Source organism: Pygocentrus nattereri, chromosome 26 (genome assembly GCF_015220715.1).
Source record: "Pygocentrus nattereri isolate fPygNat1 chromosome 26, fPygNat1.pri, whole genome shotgun sequence".
Taxonomy (NCBI): Eukaryota; Metazoa; Chordata; class Actinopteri; order Characiformes; family Serrasalmidae; genus Pygocentrus; species Pygocentrus nattereri.
In genome coordinates this window covers 29,225,001-29,240,196 of record NC_051236.1, presented here as the reverse complement: position 1 = coordinate 29,240,196, position 15,196 = coordinate 29,225,001, and the positions used below count along the sequence as shown (strand labels likewise).

The window sequence follows — 15,196 nt, the reverse complement described above, 5'->3', positions numbered from 1 at the left end:
CTTTCAAATTCTTTGAGGTGTTTTGCATAGCAGTGCAATCGGCATCAATGCTTTAGGCGTTATTGGGATCTGGGTGTACAGGGTTTAATTGAATGTCTGTAAGGCAGACAGTTGGTTATGAGATTCAGTACAGTACGACAACTTCAAATGTGAAGCAGGCTTACTTGCACAACGGCACGCTGGATACGTCGCTGTCTCCGCCACACTTGTTTGAGTCTCTTAGAAAAAATGTAAAGTAGTGAATAATTAGAGCTGCACTTGTCTACCTTAAACTTACAAGCAGCATGACAGAATTTACATTTTTTTAGAGGATGTAACCGCATATGATTAGAAACTATATGAACTTTTTGGGCCTGCGCTGAGGAAAGGTGATATTTCTGAATCATCTGCTCATAATTATTACCAGAAATTTTTCTTCTTTCTTTTTTTCTTTTTATAAGTGCAACACAGTCATGAACTTTTCTGTCTTAATCCAATAATATGTTAGCAAGTAATTAACAGCTATACTCATTTTCATACTCACCTGTTTCTTGTTTAACAGCATGACTTTGTATGTTTTCCATTAAAACTCTGCTGGATGTGAGGATGTTCTTGGCGATCAGTGATGTGTGAGAACTGTCCTCATCATCTACCGCTGTCCCTTTTTTCCATGTAACATTAACAGGCTTGAAGTTTACAGCAATCACTCTGCCTGGTGTCTAGCAGTTTTTTTAATGAGAATACAGCACCACTGTAACAAGAGGGTTTCTCTGTTTCTCAGACAGCCGCATGTATGATCTGTCTTGTTTCTACTGATGTGGAATCAAAGGCTCACGGCTGCTATTTGACAGACAGGTGATGGCTAAATTGTATGATGTGTTGAAAAAAAAATCTGGGTCACTGAACATTATTTATTCTTATAACATAGTCGTAACCATGTAGATATTGTGTTACGCTCAGGGGCCTCTGTGATGGCGTATAATGACAGATAGATTAACTGCAGCGGCACTAATCGGGGAGATTTACAGCCTGTGTGTACAGCGGAGCGCTCGCATTGATGATAAATATGTAGCACTAGTACAAAACCTCGTTTCATTGCTGTTTTGTGTGTTTTTTCCACCTCCGCCGCTTTCATTATTTACAGTCGCTCATGTTCAACCACCCAATTTCAATCATACGCTGTGCTATTAAATATGTATGGCAGACACCTCGATCTCCATAAAGCACCCATGCTCTCTCTGCAACCTTGAAGTCTGGAGATGCCTCTGGAAGCCATCGAAGGAAAAAGTGAGAGAGGGAGAGGCAGAGAGTGCAGTGGAAACGAGGGGGAAAAAAGAGCCTCTCTACCCGCTGAATTATTGTAACGCGAATATGAAAAAGAATGAGTGTCATCCAAAGTGGCTTTGAAATTCAAATGTAAAAGCCGCAGCGTTCTTTGATGTGACGCTGGAAACGCATCAGCTGTGTTTACACACCTTTGTTTCATGTCTATCCAAATAAAGAGTTTGAGCCGCATTAGCAGAGAAAATGTTAGCGGAGATTTAAAATCACGTTCTTCTGTTCGGGGTGTCCGTCTTAATTTCGTTCGCCCTGCTGCTTTTTTGATGGTTCCCGTACATTCGTTTTTATCAAGTTTATAGCTCGCTGTTCTGCCTGAGTGTGGTGCTCGGAGGTGGGGCCCTGACAGCCTTGGCAGGAAGTTCAAACAGTCTGCTAGAATTGTGGAAATGTGAATACTTTAACAGGCTTATTAAAGCTCCTCAGCACACTTCTTCAGATGGACATTTTTGGCGAAAGTTGACATCTTTCGCTTTTTAATCAAGCGAGACGGTGATGAGGAAGAAATAAAATATTTGCGCTTTAAGATATTTAGGTAATTAACTGAGACATCTGTTGGTTTGTTGCGTGTAATTGTCAGTAAAACAATTCGCAGGTAATTTAAATAACCTTTGGTGTCTCGTCACGGAAAAACAAGCCTAGGTAGCAGATGTTTTTCTCGATTTGGTGTGAAATGACTGGAAGCTGTTGCAGTTTTCACACAACATAGCGTATACTTTTCCTTTTCTTACGTCCGTTCAGTCATCCATCCGTCAGACCATGATGGCTCCGTCAGTTTGTTTGCACAGCGAAATGCTTGATTACAAAGTAGATGCCATGTATATATTGGAGCACATCTCGAAATTGAATTCGGCATGATGTATGATCTGCTTCCGCAAAACTTTTTTTTCCTCTGATTCCGCCTGTCATGTCTCAGCGGGGGCGAAATTATTCCTGAACATTTTCATTCTCCTGCTGTCAAAATAAAAACAAACCATGTGGAGTGTATTTTGATAAACATTGTTCTCAACGATGCAAAAGTGAGCTTAAAGATTTGACAACAGATGGAGCGAGAGAGTGAAGACTCTGAGGGAATCACAGCTTTATTTCCTTCAAGCTGGTGATGTGTGCAAAATGTTGGCCTTACACACAAACACACACATGCGCGCATGCTCACACAAACACACACCGTGTTAACCCCTCAAGTGTTCTGAATATACTTTTATATTTGACATGTTAGTCCTGCATTATCCAGATATTAGGAGAGGTCTGTGATTTCATGCACTGTTATGAAGTCATTTAATTGGTCTGTTAATTACTAGTCAATGTGTTTTGTCTCCTTTTTGCAGAAAAGTTTGAAATAAATAAGAAGATTTGCATCCACTGCAATGCAACTTTCCACAGCGCTGTCAGCCTGTCCAATCACCTTCGAGCTTATGCACGCAGGAAGAGGATCGCACTGCTAGAGGGAACGTGTACGTTTTCTGTCTGATTTATTTGAACAGTTTCTGAGTTGTGTAGCAGCCACTGTTAGTCAGTAGTAGTCAGTTATCTCAGTATCTCTGTAGTTAAAGTGTGATGCCCTTATTATCTCATCTGGAACAATGTGTATCATTCACTTAGAACAAAAAAAAGCAAGCAAACCTCAAGCAAACGTCGGAGTTGTTTACCTAATTTCAACAACCATTAAGCATGAAACATATACTTAACAGATAATTACATGGAAGCCTCAACAACTACACATAATCCACCTTTTTACCTTTATTACCGCTTATATTCAGGAGACTTGCTTTCAGTTTTCAAGTAAATCTGCAAGGATATTTTTCCCCACCTCCAAAGTTCAGTCTTGGAAGTTGTTGCCTTTTGTGCTTCTCATGAAAATGCAAGTTATTTTTTCACAGTTGAAGGACAGAAACAAGTTTTCAGATCTGAAGCAAGAGTGGAGTTTGATTTCCTCCCGTCTCTCAAAGATTTAAGCTTTAAGTACCGTCTTAACTGATGGTGACAGTTTTGGTGGTCTCTGAGGTCTTGCATGGTTGTTAGAAGTCCTCTTTTAATTTTGATAAACTGTAGTTTAATCTAATAGTTTTACACAATAGACTGGTTTTTATTAGACTGTGTGTTTTGCAGCGTATAACTGTAATCAGATCCGGCCTCGATCAAGGCCTGGGCCAAAGAGGAAGGAGTTTCCCTCTCCGCACACAGCATCTGAAGTGATCTACAGACTGACCTGCAGGTACTTTACCCCTCTCAAACACTTCAGCACTTCCTTACACACAGCACTGCCCTGATTACTCCCCCGCTCCTTCTTCCTCTTTTAAATTTATATTTAAATATTGATGTATGTAGCCATATACTAGAAATGGCATGATACTTTTTCCTAATATATTTTTATATATTTTTCTAATATGTTAAAACCTTGAGTTTTGGCAGTCCATTATTTCTTCAAAAACTGTAAAATGAGCTTTTATTCATTGAAGCGCATAACAGTCTGCTAGTATGTGCTATTTCAGGATATATATATATATATATATATATATATATATATATATATATATATATATATATATATATATATATATAAATAAATGCTGGACCAGAAAGGAAATCTGATTTAATCATGTAACAAATCTATCACCTACTCACTGTTCAACATATTATATAGTTCAGTTTTACCTCTAAGTTTTATTACATACACTTCTGTAACCTAAGAGTATCTCAGCCAGTTTGCATTGAAGTCCCTGTAGTTACTGAGTAATAAGCATCAGTATGTAATAAGCTGTGGATTGTCAGGGGTTAACGTTCATGAATGTAGTAAGATATTATTTCAAGACATTTTGGAGTATTTGTATTGGACCATTTGCCATTAAATGTTCTGCCATTGTAAACTGTAGCTTGTGTTTTCAAATGACAGCAACCAAAAAAATGTGTTCAAATGACAACGATGATATTTAGGGTCACATGCCTATTCATTTTTAGCAGGTCATGCTGCGGCCATCGGTTGTCTTGCTGCTTTCTTCTTCCCACCTTTTCTGTATTTACTTACTTGTTACTGTGTTTGTCTTAATGTGAGCTAATGCCAAGACAAATGCTTTGTAAGTAATATCCTTCCTGATTCTTTATTTCCTTATTCCCTTTCACTTTCTGTCCCTCCTACTTTCTTATGCTCTCTCTTTCTTTCTCCCTCCCTCTCTCTTCCCTTTCTTGTCTTAGGTTCTGTGATCTAGTCTTCCAGGGCCCACAGTCTGTGCAGGAGGACTGGGTTAAGCACCTGCAGAGACACCTCATGCACACCAGTGTCCCGGGCACGGGTGCAAGCATGGTGGAGGTAACGGCCGTGTGTGAGGAGCTGTGTGACCCGTCTCTGGACTCTCTGCCCTTTCCCCAGCTCGCTCAGGGGCTCTCCTAAAGCCACGTTTACACGCCACCTCTGTTCACTTTACTGTTATTTTCCTGTCCTGCACATGTACATAAGCAGAGCTATGTAAACAAAACTTGTTCTATATAAATTTATCTGTAAGAATCTTAAGAAAATATATAGAACTATATACAGAGAGAGAAATAGAGAAAGAAAGAGATTTTCTTATATTGCACACGAATCATTTATTCTCTACTCTTTACTTGTTATTTTTATATCCTGCTTCCTTAGACATGGCATGCCATTTACATCACATGTAAAGACGGGCAAGGACACGTTGGTAAATTATTAGAATAATATAATACTGTACTGACATGAATATTTACTCAGAGGACAAACAATACGACCTATTTTTGAGCTACATCCACACTTCGTGCTACACATACTGGTAAGACTTCTCCTGGATGTTCTTATGCAACCTCGGACGTGGTAAGGGGGCCCTAGCGCCACCGATTTTAGCATTTATAAGGACACTTTTGAACAAATGAACTGAAAACTCCACAGAGGATGTTGATTTTCCCAACCTTTGTTGATAGATAAATCCCAAATGGAGCATATAAGAATAATGCAATACAATTTAAGCTCATTTAAAATGCTTAGATAAGTTGGAAGCACACTGTTCTGTGATACTGCTGCACACTGCTGTAACTCCTGTAGACACTGCTTATGGCATAGCTAATACTGAAATCAAATCGACAGGGTGGTTTCAGTGGAATCATCATTTATGGTGCTGATTTGTTAGATGTGCCACTCAGTAGGTCTGCGTTTGATCATTTCGACAGCTCGATGATGCGTTTTACTAGCCATCCCTTATTTTAGGGTGTAGAGAGAGAAACAATTATCATGTATTCATCTTTCTGTGGTAAATAAAACTATTTCCGAACAATTTTATATGTGCATTTTGGACCTCTTAAGAGATTCTACACACAGGCTGAATCCAAAGGAAGTGTTTATCTGCTTTTCTATAATTGGAGCACATTCATGTAGCATTAACCCCCTGAACCCTAGACTTGTTATTTGGTTATTCATTTTAAGGCTTATTCTTCTGTACGTACTATAAATTTGAGAACTACTATGAAAATAATATGAAAATTATGCTCTTAGGGTTTAAGGGGTTAACACTTATAAACTATTGGACTGTGTGATTAGTTTGTAAGGTCAATGCAATAGCACATTGCCCAGCATCAGGCTTTTTAGGCTTAATTACTATCCAGACATAATACATTAAATGATCTCAAATGTGCAATCGTGTAGATTTGTATTATTTGCATTTCAATACACTGAAAAAAGTAATTAAATATGCATTAAACATACTTCATTAGATGTGTACACCATTTGCACTTGAAGACTGGGATCTTTTCAATACTGATAGCAGTAAAAATTCCTAAAGGATGCTTTTTGATACCTTCCTTTAAATGGCGAGCTAAAAGTGGTTGTGGCTTAAATCATCAAAGAGTTTAAGATGCTGGAATCGGGAATACAGCGGATATAAAAAGTCAACACAATTGAAATTGAAATGACAGGTTTTTGTCCGAAATCAAGATAAGTTGTCAGACATTTTTACATCTTTTATTGGGACCTTGCAACAGAGTTTAGGAGAAAACCGGATGATTATTATGAAAAATGCTAAAAAATAAAGAAAATCTTACAGTACCCTGTTTGCATAAATGTGCACACCCTATCTGCCTTTTGTATTTATTACAGCCGTTTCTTTTTTATGAAGCAATTTGGCATTGACTTGGATGTGGGCTTGGGGTCATTATCATGTCAAAGGGGAGCCTCCAGCAGGTTTTACGCCAAAAGATCTTGATGTTGTCATCCTATCCATTTTTAACGTAGTTCCTGTCCTGCTGAAGAGCAGCAGCCCCAAATGTTCCCACCACCATACTTCACATTTGTTGCGCCAAACATACAGTATCTTTCAGAATTCAGACCAAAAATGTTTTGTAATTAAATGTGTTTCCTGCAAAGTTTAGATGAACGTGGATGATCTTTCATTTAGAAACATCTGTTTCATGTTAGCAGTATCGGGTATATCAGCAATAGTTTAGTAGATGGTAGATGTGCTTCTTCTCTTTGCACAATTACGAACGGAACGGGTTAAATCTGAACACAGCTGAAGTCTCCAATGTAGACCCAGGTATCGCTGGTTAATATATATTTTTTCTGTTTTCATTAATGATGGAAAAATATCTGACATGATGTATGTTAATTTCTGGCTTCCGTAAGGATGTGTGGACGTTTTGTTTACTAATGGCAGTGGATTGCAAACTAACGAAGAAGTGCAGTTGAACATATAAACAGAACGTCATTTAGACGTGTGTGTGTGTGTGTGTGTGTGTGTGTGTGTATATATGTGTGTATATGTTATCACTGGTCTAGATTGATGAACAAGCATACATATTGGCTTGCTGACGCTGGTAAGACTGGCTGCTTAGGTACTGAAGTTTGATATTGGGTGTTTATACGTGGTAGTATTGAAGTAATTTGGTCAGGACTGTAAAAATAAAAAAAAATGGGATACCCAGCCCTACATACAAATAAACTGCATTACATAAACACGTTTAAATCAAGTAAATTCAGTGCATTGCTCTTTCAGTGTATGCATTTTTTTTCTCCATCTTTACCCTTATTTCTTTTATCTTTGTGGGTTTGCTTTGCTTCTGGTGGAAAAGCCATCGCACTGTTATGTAATCAGTAATCCTCTCCATCTAGCCGGCTGGTTCTGTCTGTAGTGGGATAGCAGCTCTGATACAGACACTGTGGCTGTTCCGCGTGTGTTGGTCAACCCCATGCCTGCGAGGGGGCGGGGTGGAGGAGCGTCAGGGAAGGGGCGACCCTGCAGTTTATCCTGGGCAGGGCTTAGACAGGCGATCAAAGCTGTACAAACCAATTGTCATCACGTTCCTCCAGAGGGAATTTGGAGTACATTAATGCCCCTGCTTTGGGAAGTAATTGTATCTCTCTGTGACTTCATTAGGTGCTCCTGGCTGAATCAAAAGGGCCTCTCTCCCCAGCAAGGATGGAAGCCGCGTGGTGGGCAGACAGCATCCCGAGGGGCAGAATGAATAAAAAACGAGGGATTATAATGAGATTGAGCTAACCATGACCAGGATTGCGTTTTTTCCCCCATTATTCTATTGGCAGCATTATGAATGGGGGTGGATTGAGGGGGCGGCAGGGACATAAAGAAATGTGTATCTAAGTGTAAGATCCACACCAGCCATCTGCCACAGGGGCTAGGCTGCTGACAGACCAGCGCATGCTTATCATTAGGCAGCGAATCAAAGAGGCCCACTCTCAGGAGATTCCTCTATTAAAACTGTATAGATGTGTCATCCCTTCTCCATGTGGAAAGGGGGAAGCGTCACGGAGAGAGCATGTTTAATGGGAGCGGTGAGGAGATAATGAGTTGGCATTGTAAAATGAGAGAGGAGGTAAGCTATGTGTTCGCCTTTAATCGCTGTATTTTATTTGTTAAATCGAACCTCCAGAAAGCATAAGAAAAGGAGAGGCTTCGGTAAGTTGTTTCATATTAATAGTATAACCTTAGGTGCTAATTAAAAACGCCCTCCGGCGCATAAGCACATCCTTAATATTTTATTGGAGAGGTAGTGACAAAGACAGGCCGGGGCTTCAGGGAGGAGAGAGAGGGGTTTTATCTCAACTTAGCATTGTCTCTTAACCACAGTGTCTCAGGTGGACCTGACACCAGCACCAAGAGAAACTGTTGATTGATTGATGGGCACTTTTTTTGGTCTCTCTTCTTGGCTTTCTTTTTCCTTTTTTTCTTTTTTTCTTTTAAGGTCTGACTCTTGTTTTGTCCCCCCCCCCCCTACTGCCTCTCATGTGGCAGGAGTGACCCAGAGATCAGGGCCGTCGACCACAGCCTCTTTGCTTTTGCGGCCGGTCACTCTGAAAGGTGCAAAGGCCCAAGCTGGAAAAAAAAAATAGAAAGAAAGAAAAAAAAAGACAGGAAAAGAGAGATAGAGAGTGAAAAAAAAAATCAATAGGTTTCCATTATCCGGTTGGGCAGTGTCACTGGCCTGTCAATGATCCCGCTACACACTCACAGCACAAGGGTGAGACGAGCCCCAAGTCAATCGCCACTGACAAGAGGAAAGCATGCTGACAGCAACCAGGAACAAGTCAGAACACAGATTTGCACTTCAAGAGCCGGTCCGACGGGGCGGCACGAGGGGCCACCAAACGGCAAGGGGCCATGCTCAGGAGGGACGGAGGTGGAGGGGGTTGGGGGCTCGGCATGGGCACTGAATCAGGGGGTTTGAGGTAGAGTGGGTGGGAGGTGTGGTGGGCTATGGTCAGGCTTTCACCCCCTCATGCCTGTCTGCCTGTCTTACTCCCTCCTCTAACGCTTTTATCCCCACATCAATTATTTACCTCTGGATACACCAAAGGAAACCCAGGTGCACTGATTGTGGCTGGGAGAAATTCATCACCTTCGTAGTCGCCCACTCGCTCTTTTTTTTTGTCTGCCCAGCTCCTGCCCCCCCCGCAACCCCCCCACTTAAAAGGCCACGATGATCCAACATGCATGTAAGAGTACTATAGGGGTGTGTGGGGGGGTGTTTCAGAATGACCGTGTGTGTGTGCGTATGTTAAAGGTAAAACATGTTACTGTTCTTGATACAACCTGAAAATAAGTCTATTTGTCTGTAAGGATAAATATATATATATATATATGTGTGTGTGTGTGTGTGTGTGTGTGTGTGTGTGTGTGTGTGTAATACAGTAGGGAATTTCAGCATATTTGTGTAACCACTACCAAAACTCGGACAGCCCAGAACTAATTGTGATTATCACACAGTATCTGGTTTGGCTCAGTCAATACTTAACTATTAAAACCTTTAATCTTATTATTAATATCAATCTATTAATAATATTGACCATTACTCAGATTATCATGCCTTATATCCATTATTATTATTATTATTATTATTATTATTATTATTATTATTATGTTAGTAAATATTGTATTTACTTGTATGCATACGACTGAACACCCTTGGTAAAATTATGTTTTGTTGATTTAAATTATAAGTTAACACAGGACATTAATGTATAATACTCTTCATTTTTTTAACATACTGGGGAAAAACATAAAATGTGGCCTCTGCAAAAGTTAGTTTTTTTTCCCCAGTATGTCAGACTTGGCATATATAAATGTCTTAAATTTGGCAAGTGGACCAATAGAAATGCTCCAAAATTAGTTAGAATAGAATCTTTTTCCTTGAACTTTCATTAATAGTGATGAACGTATTTTCCCTTCTCTCTAAATATATATAAAAGCTCCTGTTGACCCATCAGAGCTATGTGAGTGGTGTGATGTGTTGAGTCTGATTAGAGTAAGTGTGTGTGTGTGTGTGTGTGTGTGTGTGTGTGTGTGTGTGTGTGTAAAGCCAGCCCCCGATTTGAACCCTCTTACACGGAGCCGTTCCTGCTGACCACATTCGCTCAGCAAAGAGAGACATCAACCGCTCCACAAAAGGCCAGAAATCAATATATTTTGACAAGGATGAAACCTGTTTGGGATGCACCGTTTTGGTCCTCCAGAAAATATGCTTCTGCCCACGTCACATGCAATTAGATCAATGCTGCTTGACTTGAGTCAGCTACTAAAGCCAGGCACAGTGGGCAGCGCTGCGCAGTGTCCACTCTGAACCAACACCGCAGAGCCAAGTATCTGCTTCATTGCATCTTAAACATGCAGAGCCACATTTACCACATTTAACCGGCTTGCACTCTAATAAAATGGTAAGGAAATGGAACTGCCTGCATATTGTTCAGTAATGCAGCTTAAAGGTTAATGAGAAATTAACTTGTTCATTCTGTTCAAATTATGTTTAATGGGCATTTTTTCACAAAGGAAAGGGGAAAAAAAGCTTGAGGCATCATGTGAATGAGGGATATTAATTAATACGCTTTTCTGAGAATATAAAATGCCAATTGTTTTTCAATTAGTATCCCCCCCCCAACACACACACACACACACACACACACGCACACATCCCTCTTTTTCTACAACTGTAATTCCGAAATGACTGCGGGGAATTAAAGTGAATATGTTGACAAGCCTTAACAATAGCAGGTCATGTAGGCCTGCACGCTCGGCTGCTTCAGGTTCACTCCAGCAGCTGACAGGTCCTAATCACGCACTGCCCTAAAGGCACAAGGGCAGAAAAGCCTGGAATCACTCAATTACTGAATTATACACTAGTTTGCCCGTTTTAAATTGAGACATAATTAGTGCTGGGGATGTTACGAGTTGTATCTGCCACACTTGGGCGGACAAGTGGTGCTGTGTTATTATCTAGTGTGTAATTCAGGACAGCAAAGCGTTCCTGTCACAGTGGATTTTGTCACATTTGTTATCATTAATCTGATTTGTGGTGTTTATTTAAAATGATAAGGCAGTTAAACTGATGTGGAAATGAAGGCCAGCAGCTTTAGGCTCCAATCCCACCAGCCTGGGTTTATAGCGCTCAGTGAAAGAGATAAAGACTCAGCATTTAGGGAGTGAAATAAGAGAAATGGCCTAGTTCATCTTTCATTTGCTACACTATCCTCCATGATATGACCAGATTATAAGGAATCATTAAGAAGGACTATTAATCCTTTTAATGCCACTCCAATAAATAAAAAAAATATTTTAGATTTCTTTTATACAGAATCATTCCAATGTCCAGAATTTATTTACAAAGCAAACCAGTCCAACAGTAAAGCATTAAATTACTAACTTATGTAATAATGCAGTAATAATACAGTAATAATGCGGTAATACTGCAGCTGTGAGCCTTTTTCCGGATGCTGCGGTGCTATAAGCTGGTGCTGCACCTCTCTCCACACCATTATGGCCTGTGAATGGCTCTAAAGGATGCATGCCTTTGGAAAGGAAGCTGAAGGTGTGGCGTTAGAGCTGGTCGCCGAGCAGCTGCCCCTCATCCCTCCGGGCGCACCGTGACCTCCTTTCCCCCCCCTTCACCAAATTGGAGGCTTGACAGGCCAAGAAAAAAAATATGAAAGAGATTTGATTTGGATTGGGGAAGAAATGCAGAGTAGGAGCCCCAAAGTGACGGAGGCAGACAGCATCTCTTGAAGGGGGGCATTAATGCATCACGCGTAAAATATCCACGTATGAAAAAAGAGAGATTTGGCTAATGTGCTGCCATGCGTTGACATGCACTGTGGGCCTTTTGTGTCAGTGCTGTGGAGAAGTGTGTGTGTTATGCGTCATGATTGTAGTGGTTACAACTTCAGACCCATTTGATTTTTTTTATTATTATTATTTAAACGTATTATTAGTGGTCATGGACCATATTGTTGGTGGTATACACACACACACACATATATATATATATATATATATATATAGTGTGTGTGTGTGTGTGTGTGTGTGTGTGTGATTGGGCATAGTAAACCTGTAAGAGTATATCCATCAGCAGCTGGCAGCTTTCACATGTCAGTTGAAGTCTGAACAAATGCATTCATAGCCATTATCCATCTCATTATCTCATTTAAAGTTGCCTCAGCGCTTTTTGCAACATGTCTCAGGATGAAGAAACGTGTTCTGCTCCTTGTTGCATATTCCTGCAGAAATAAAGAATAAACAGCGGAATGCGAGCGAAAGAGGAGGGAAAAAAACCTCTCAGCTATAATAAAATGCGGCGCCAATTTGGTCTTTCCCGCTCTGTTTGCGAGTGTTAATTAATCGTTTCAAACACGGGAAAAAAAGCCCCCGAAAACGTGGAGGGGGATTTGAGACCGACTCGCAGAAAAGCAGAAACGCTGCTGCAGTTTGATTTGGGCTTTTCAAAAATAGTCCTGCAGTTCCAGCAGTGACCGCTGGAGGGCGGCGCACTTCACACAGTGAGTCAGAACAGGGTACACAGAAAGTCCCACTTAAAGTGCTTTGTTGAGCCAGCACTGCAATTTAGAGCTTTAATAGCTGACGTTCAAACTTTTTAGGGCAGTCTTAAAAAAAAAAAAAAAAGAAGGAGAAAAAGACCGAGCTGCTTTTTCATCTCAGCTCTAAACGGGTCTCTTAAACCGTGTGAATAATTTAATTAGGAGCTGACACTCACTTGCATTAATCTGATTTTAGATGGCCCCATCTTTAGGCCAACAGATTACTCAGATTATCTACGACGGTCTTATTTCTACATGTTTGTGCTTCAGTGAGTGTCTCTTTTTTGACTTTGGAAACATACATTTATCTTAAAGGAGCTGTTCTGGCGGATTTTCAGGTGCCGTATTCCTGTTTCACAATGCAAGTCTTTCTGAAAATGTATTAGAAAAAAAAATGTATTTAAAAAAAAAAAAGAGCAGCTGTAGGAGATTTCAAGCACATTTGATTGTCCTACTGTAACTGCGCAGAGATTTGAGAAATCTGGCTTTTCTTTCAGGTAAAATCTGATTTTATCCTGTGACTGTTTCCTCCGTTCATACGGAAAAGGTGCTGACAAAGAGGCGATGTGGTTTTACCAGCCTTTTACAAGCCTTCTCTTCTTTATCTGTCATTCTAAAGGAGGTAAAAAGCCCCAAAATGTGTAGAGCTCGGCAACTAAACTCTCCCTTCTTTTCTGGGCACAGCTTCAGTTTAAAACCATATATAGATCAGTCATGTGCTGGAAATAAATTCAGCCTAATTTTAGCTGGTGTTGTCTCTGACTGTAAAATAATCCCACATTTACTGTCACCTAATTCTCTCTCTCTCTCTCTCTCTCTCTCTCTCTCTCACGCACTACATACACACACACACACACACACACACACATATATATATATATATATATAAACAAGCAGCCTTACAAAGCAAACCTGCACACACGTCAAATGTTTATTTTGCCACAATTTTAAAACATGTAAAAACTTCCCAATGCACATTTCTGTTTTTGTTCTTTTTTTTTCTTTGTTGATATATATAATTGCGACCCAAACTGTACACCAGAGTTGGAGAGAAAAAAAGAAAAAGAAAAGAAAACGTGTCAGGCGACAAGGAAACGCAATGAAAGCAGAGAGGGGGAATAAGTGACAGATAAAAGAGGAGAGGAGGCGCAGCAAAGAGGAACAAGTGCAAAAACCAGCACACGCTCACACACATTCACATTAGATAGGGAGAGCTGACAGCATGCCTTTACACACACACACACACACACACACACACACACACACACACACACACACACACACACACACACACACACACACACACACACACACACACACACACACAGCTCCATAAAGGCTCATGTAAACCCATTCTATACACTCCCACAGCATTTCTCAATATCCTACTGAGATTCCATTCAGAATAATATCCATTCAGCGTGATTATTCACTTTTTAACCTGAGATGAACTTTCAATTAGCAAAGAAATGTACTTTAAACATGAAGTGAGGCACACTAAACAGCAGTTTAGATACGGGAATTCCACCATTTCTTTGAGTTTCTGCTTAATTGAGTTGTTGAGGTTCATTTCAAGTGATATGATGTGAAACATTTGTAGAGAAACTTACTGCCTGTGATTACAGTGGTGGTGATGAGAGCTAATTATTCAGGTTTTCGACTTGGATTTGCAGTGTCTGCAGTGCCAATATAGCCTTTTTTATCAACTATCCAAAATGACCTGTCAACTTACACAACTGCAGAGTTTTTATATGTAATGTTGATAATGGGAACAACAAGTTTTCTTTGGGGACTGCTTTGCCTTATGTCACCCTGCATGTACCTATCCACCCTTAATGAATTTTAAAAAACAGGCCTTAGGCCAACGTGTTATCTCTAACTTATCGTAAAAACAAAGTCTCAGGCATCAGGCAGTGTATTCATAGCATTCAAATCATTCAAAATCTTTAGAGCATTAAGGAATGTGGATGATTGGTTCCTATAACCAAAGACCATGAATGACTTTATTTACATCTTGACCATTTAATTATGCAGCAGCGTAAAGAAGTGGCCTTTAATTTATATGGTGTCACAGAATGCTGTATAAGAAGATGAAAAGCTGAAGTGAACCTTGGGCACATTTCACAGTTCAGTTAAAAACAATGTAAAGACAATGCATGCATCACTTCTACCACCGTGTTGATATACTGAGGCTATTTATACCCCATATATTCATGCATGCATCTGTGGGCATTTTGTGCTTGGTGCAGCTGCAGAGTGTTATATTTCTATTTATCAATCAATCAGTGCCTAACATGTTAAACTGCATTAATTTGACAGGAGAAAAGGAGGTGACATGTCACATTGTCTCATTTTAATCATTTGCTTTAATCTACAGGGATTAGTCACCTCTTCTGCTCCACGCTTGCTGGCTGATACACAAAAGTAAGAGGACGTAGAAGCATTTTTACTGGACATTGATAAATAAATGGCACCGAAAATGGAGCAAGATTCCTGATTTCATCTCATTTAAGGCCGAAGCTCATTAAGAGGGAAATGTTTATATTGTAAAAGGCT

The 15,196-nt window shown here is 40.0% G+C and overlaps 1 protein-coding gene across 1 annotated transcript in view; it reads left to right on the top strand.

The window, feature by feature from the left end:
- znf644b (zinc finger protein 644b) overlaps positions 1-6,027 on the top strand; it is a 30,882-nt gene extending 24,855 nt beyond the window's left edge. Inside the window, exons 5-7 of the mRNA XM_037534765.1 lie at positions 2,646-2,771; positions 3,427-3,532; positions 4,510-6,027. Coding sequence (XP_037390662.1) covers positions 2,646-2,771; positions 3,427-3,532; positions 4,510-4,705 — 428 coding nt within the window. The 3' untranslated portion in view covers positions 4,706-6,027. The remainder of the gene's footprint in view (positions 1-2,645; positions 2,772-3,426; positions 3,533-4,509) is intronic.
- Positions 6,028-15,196: the final 9,169 nt, after the last annotated feature.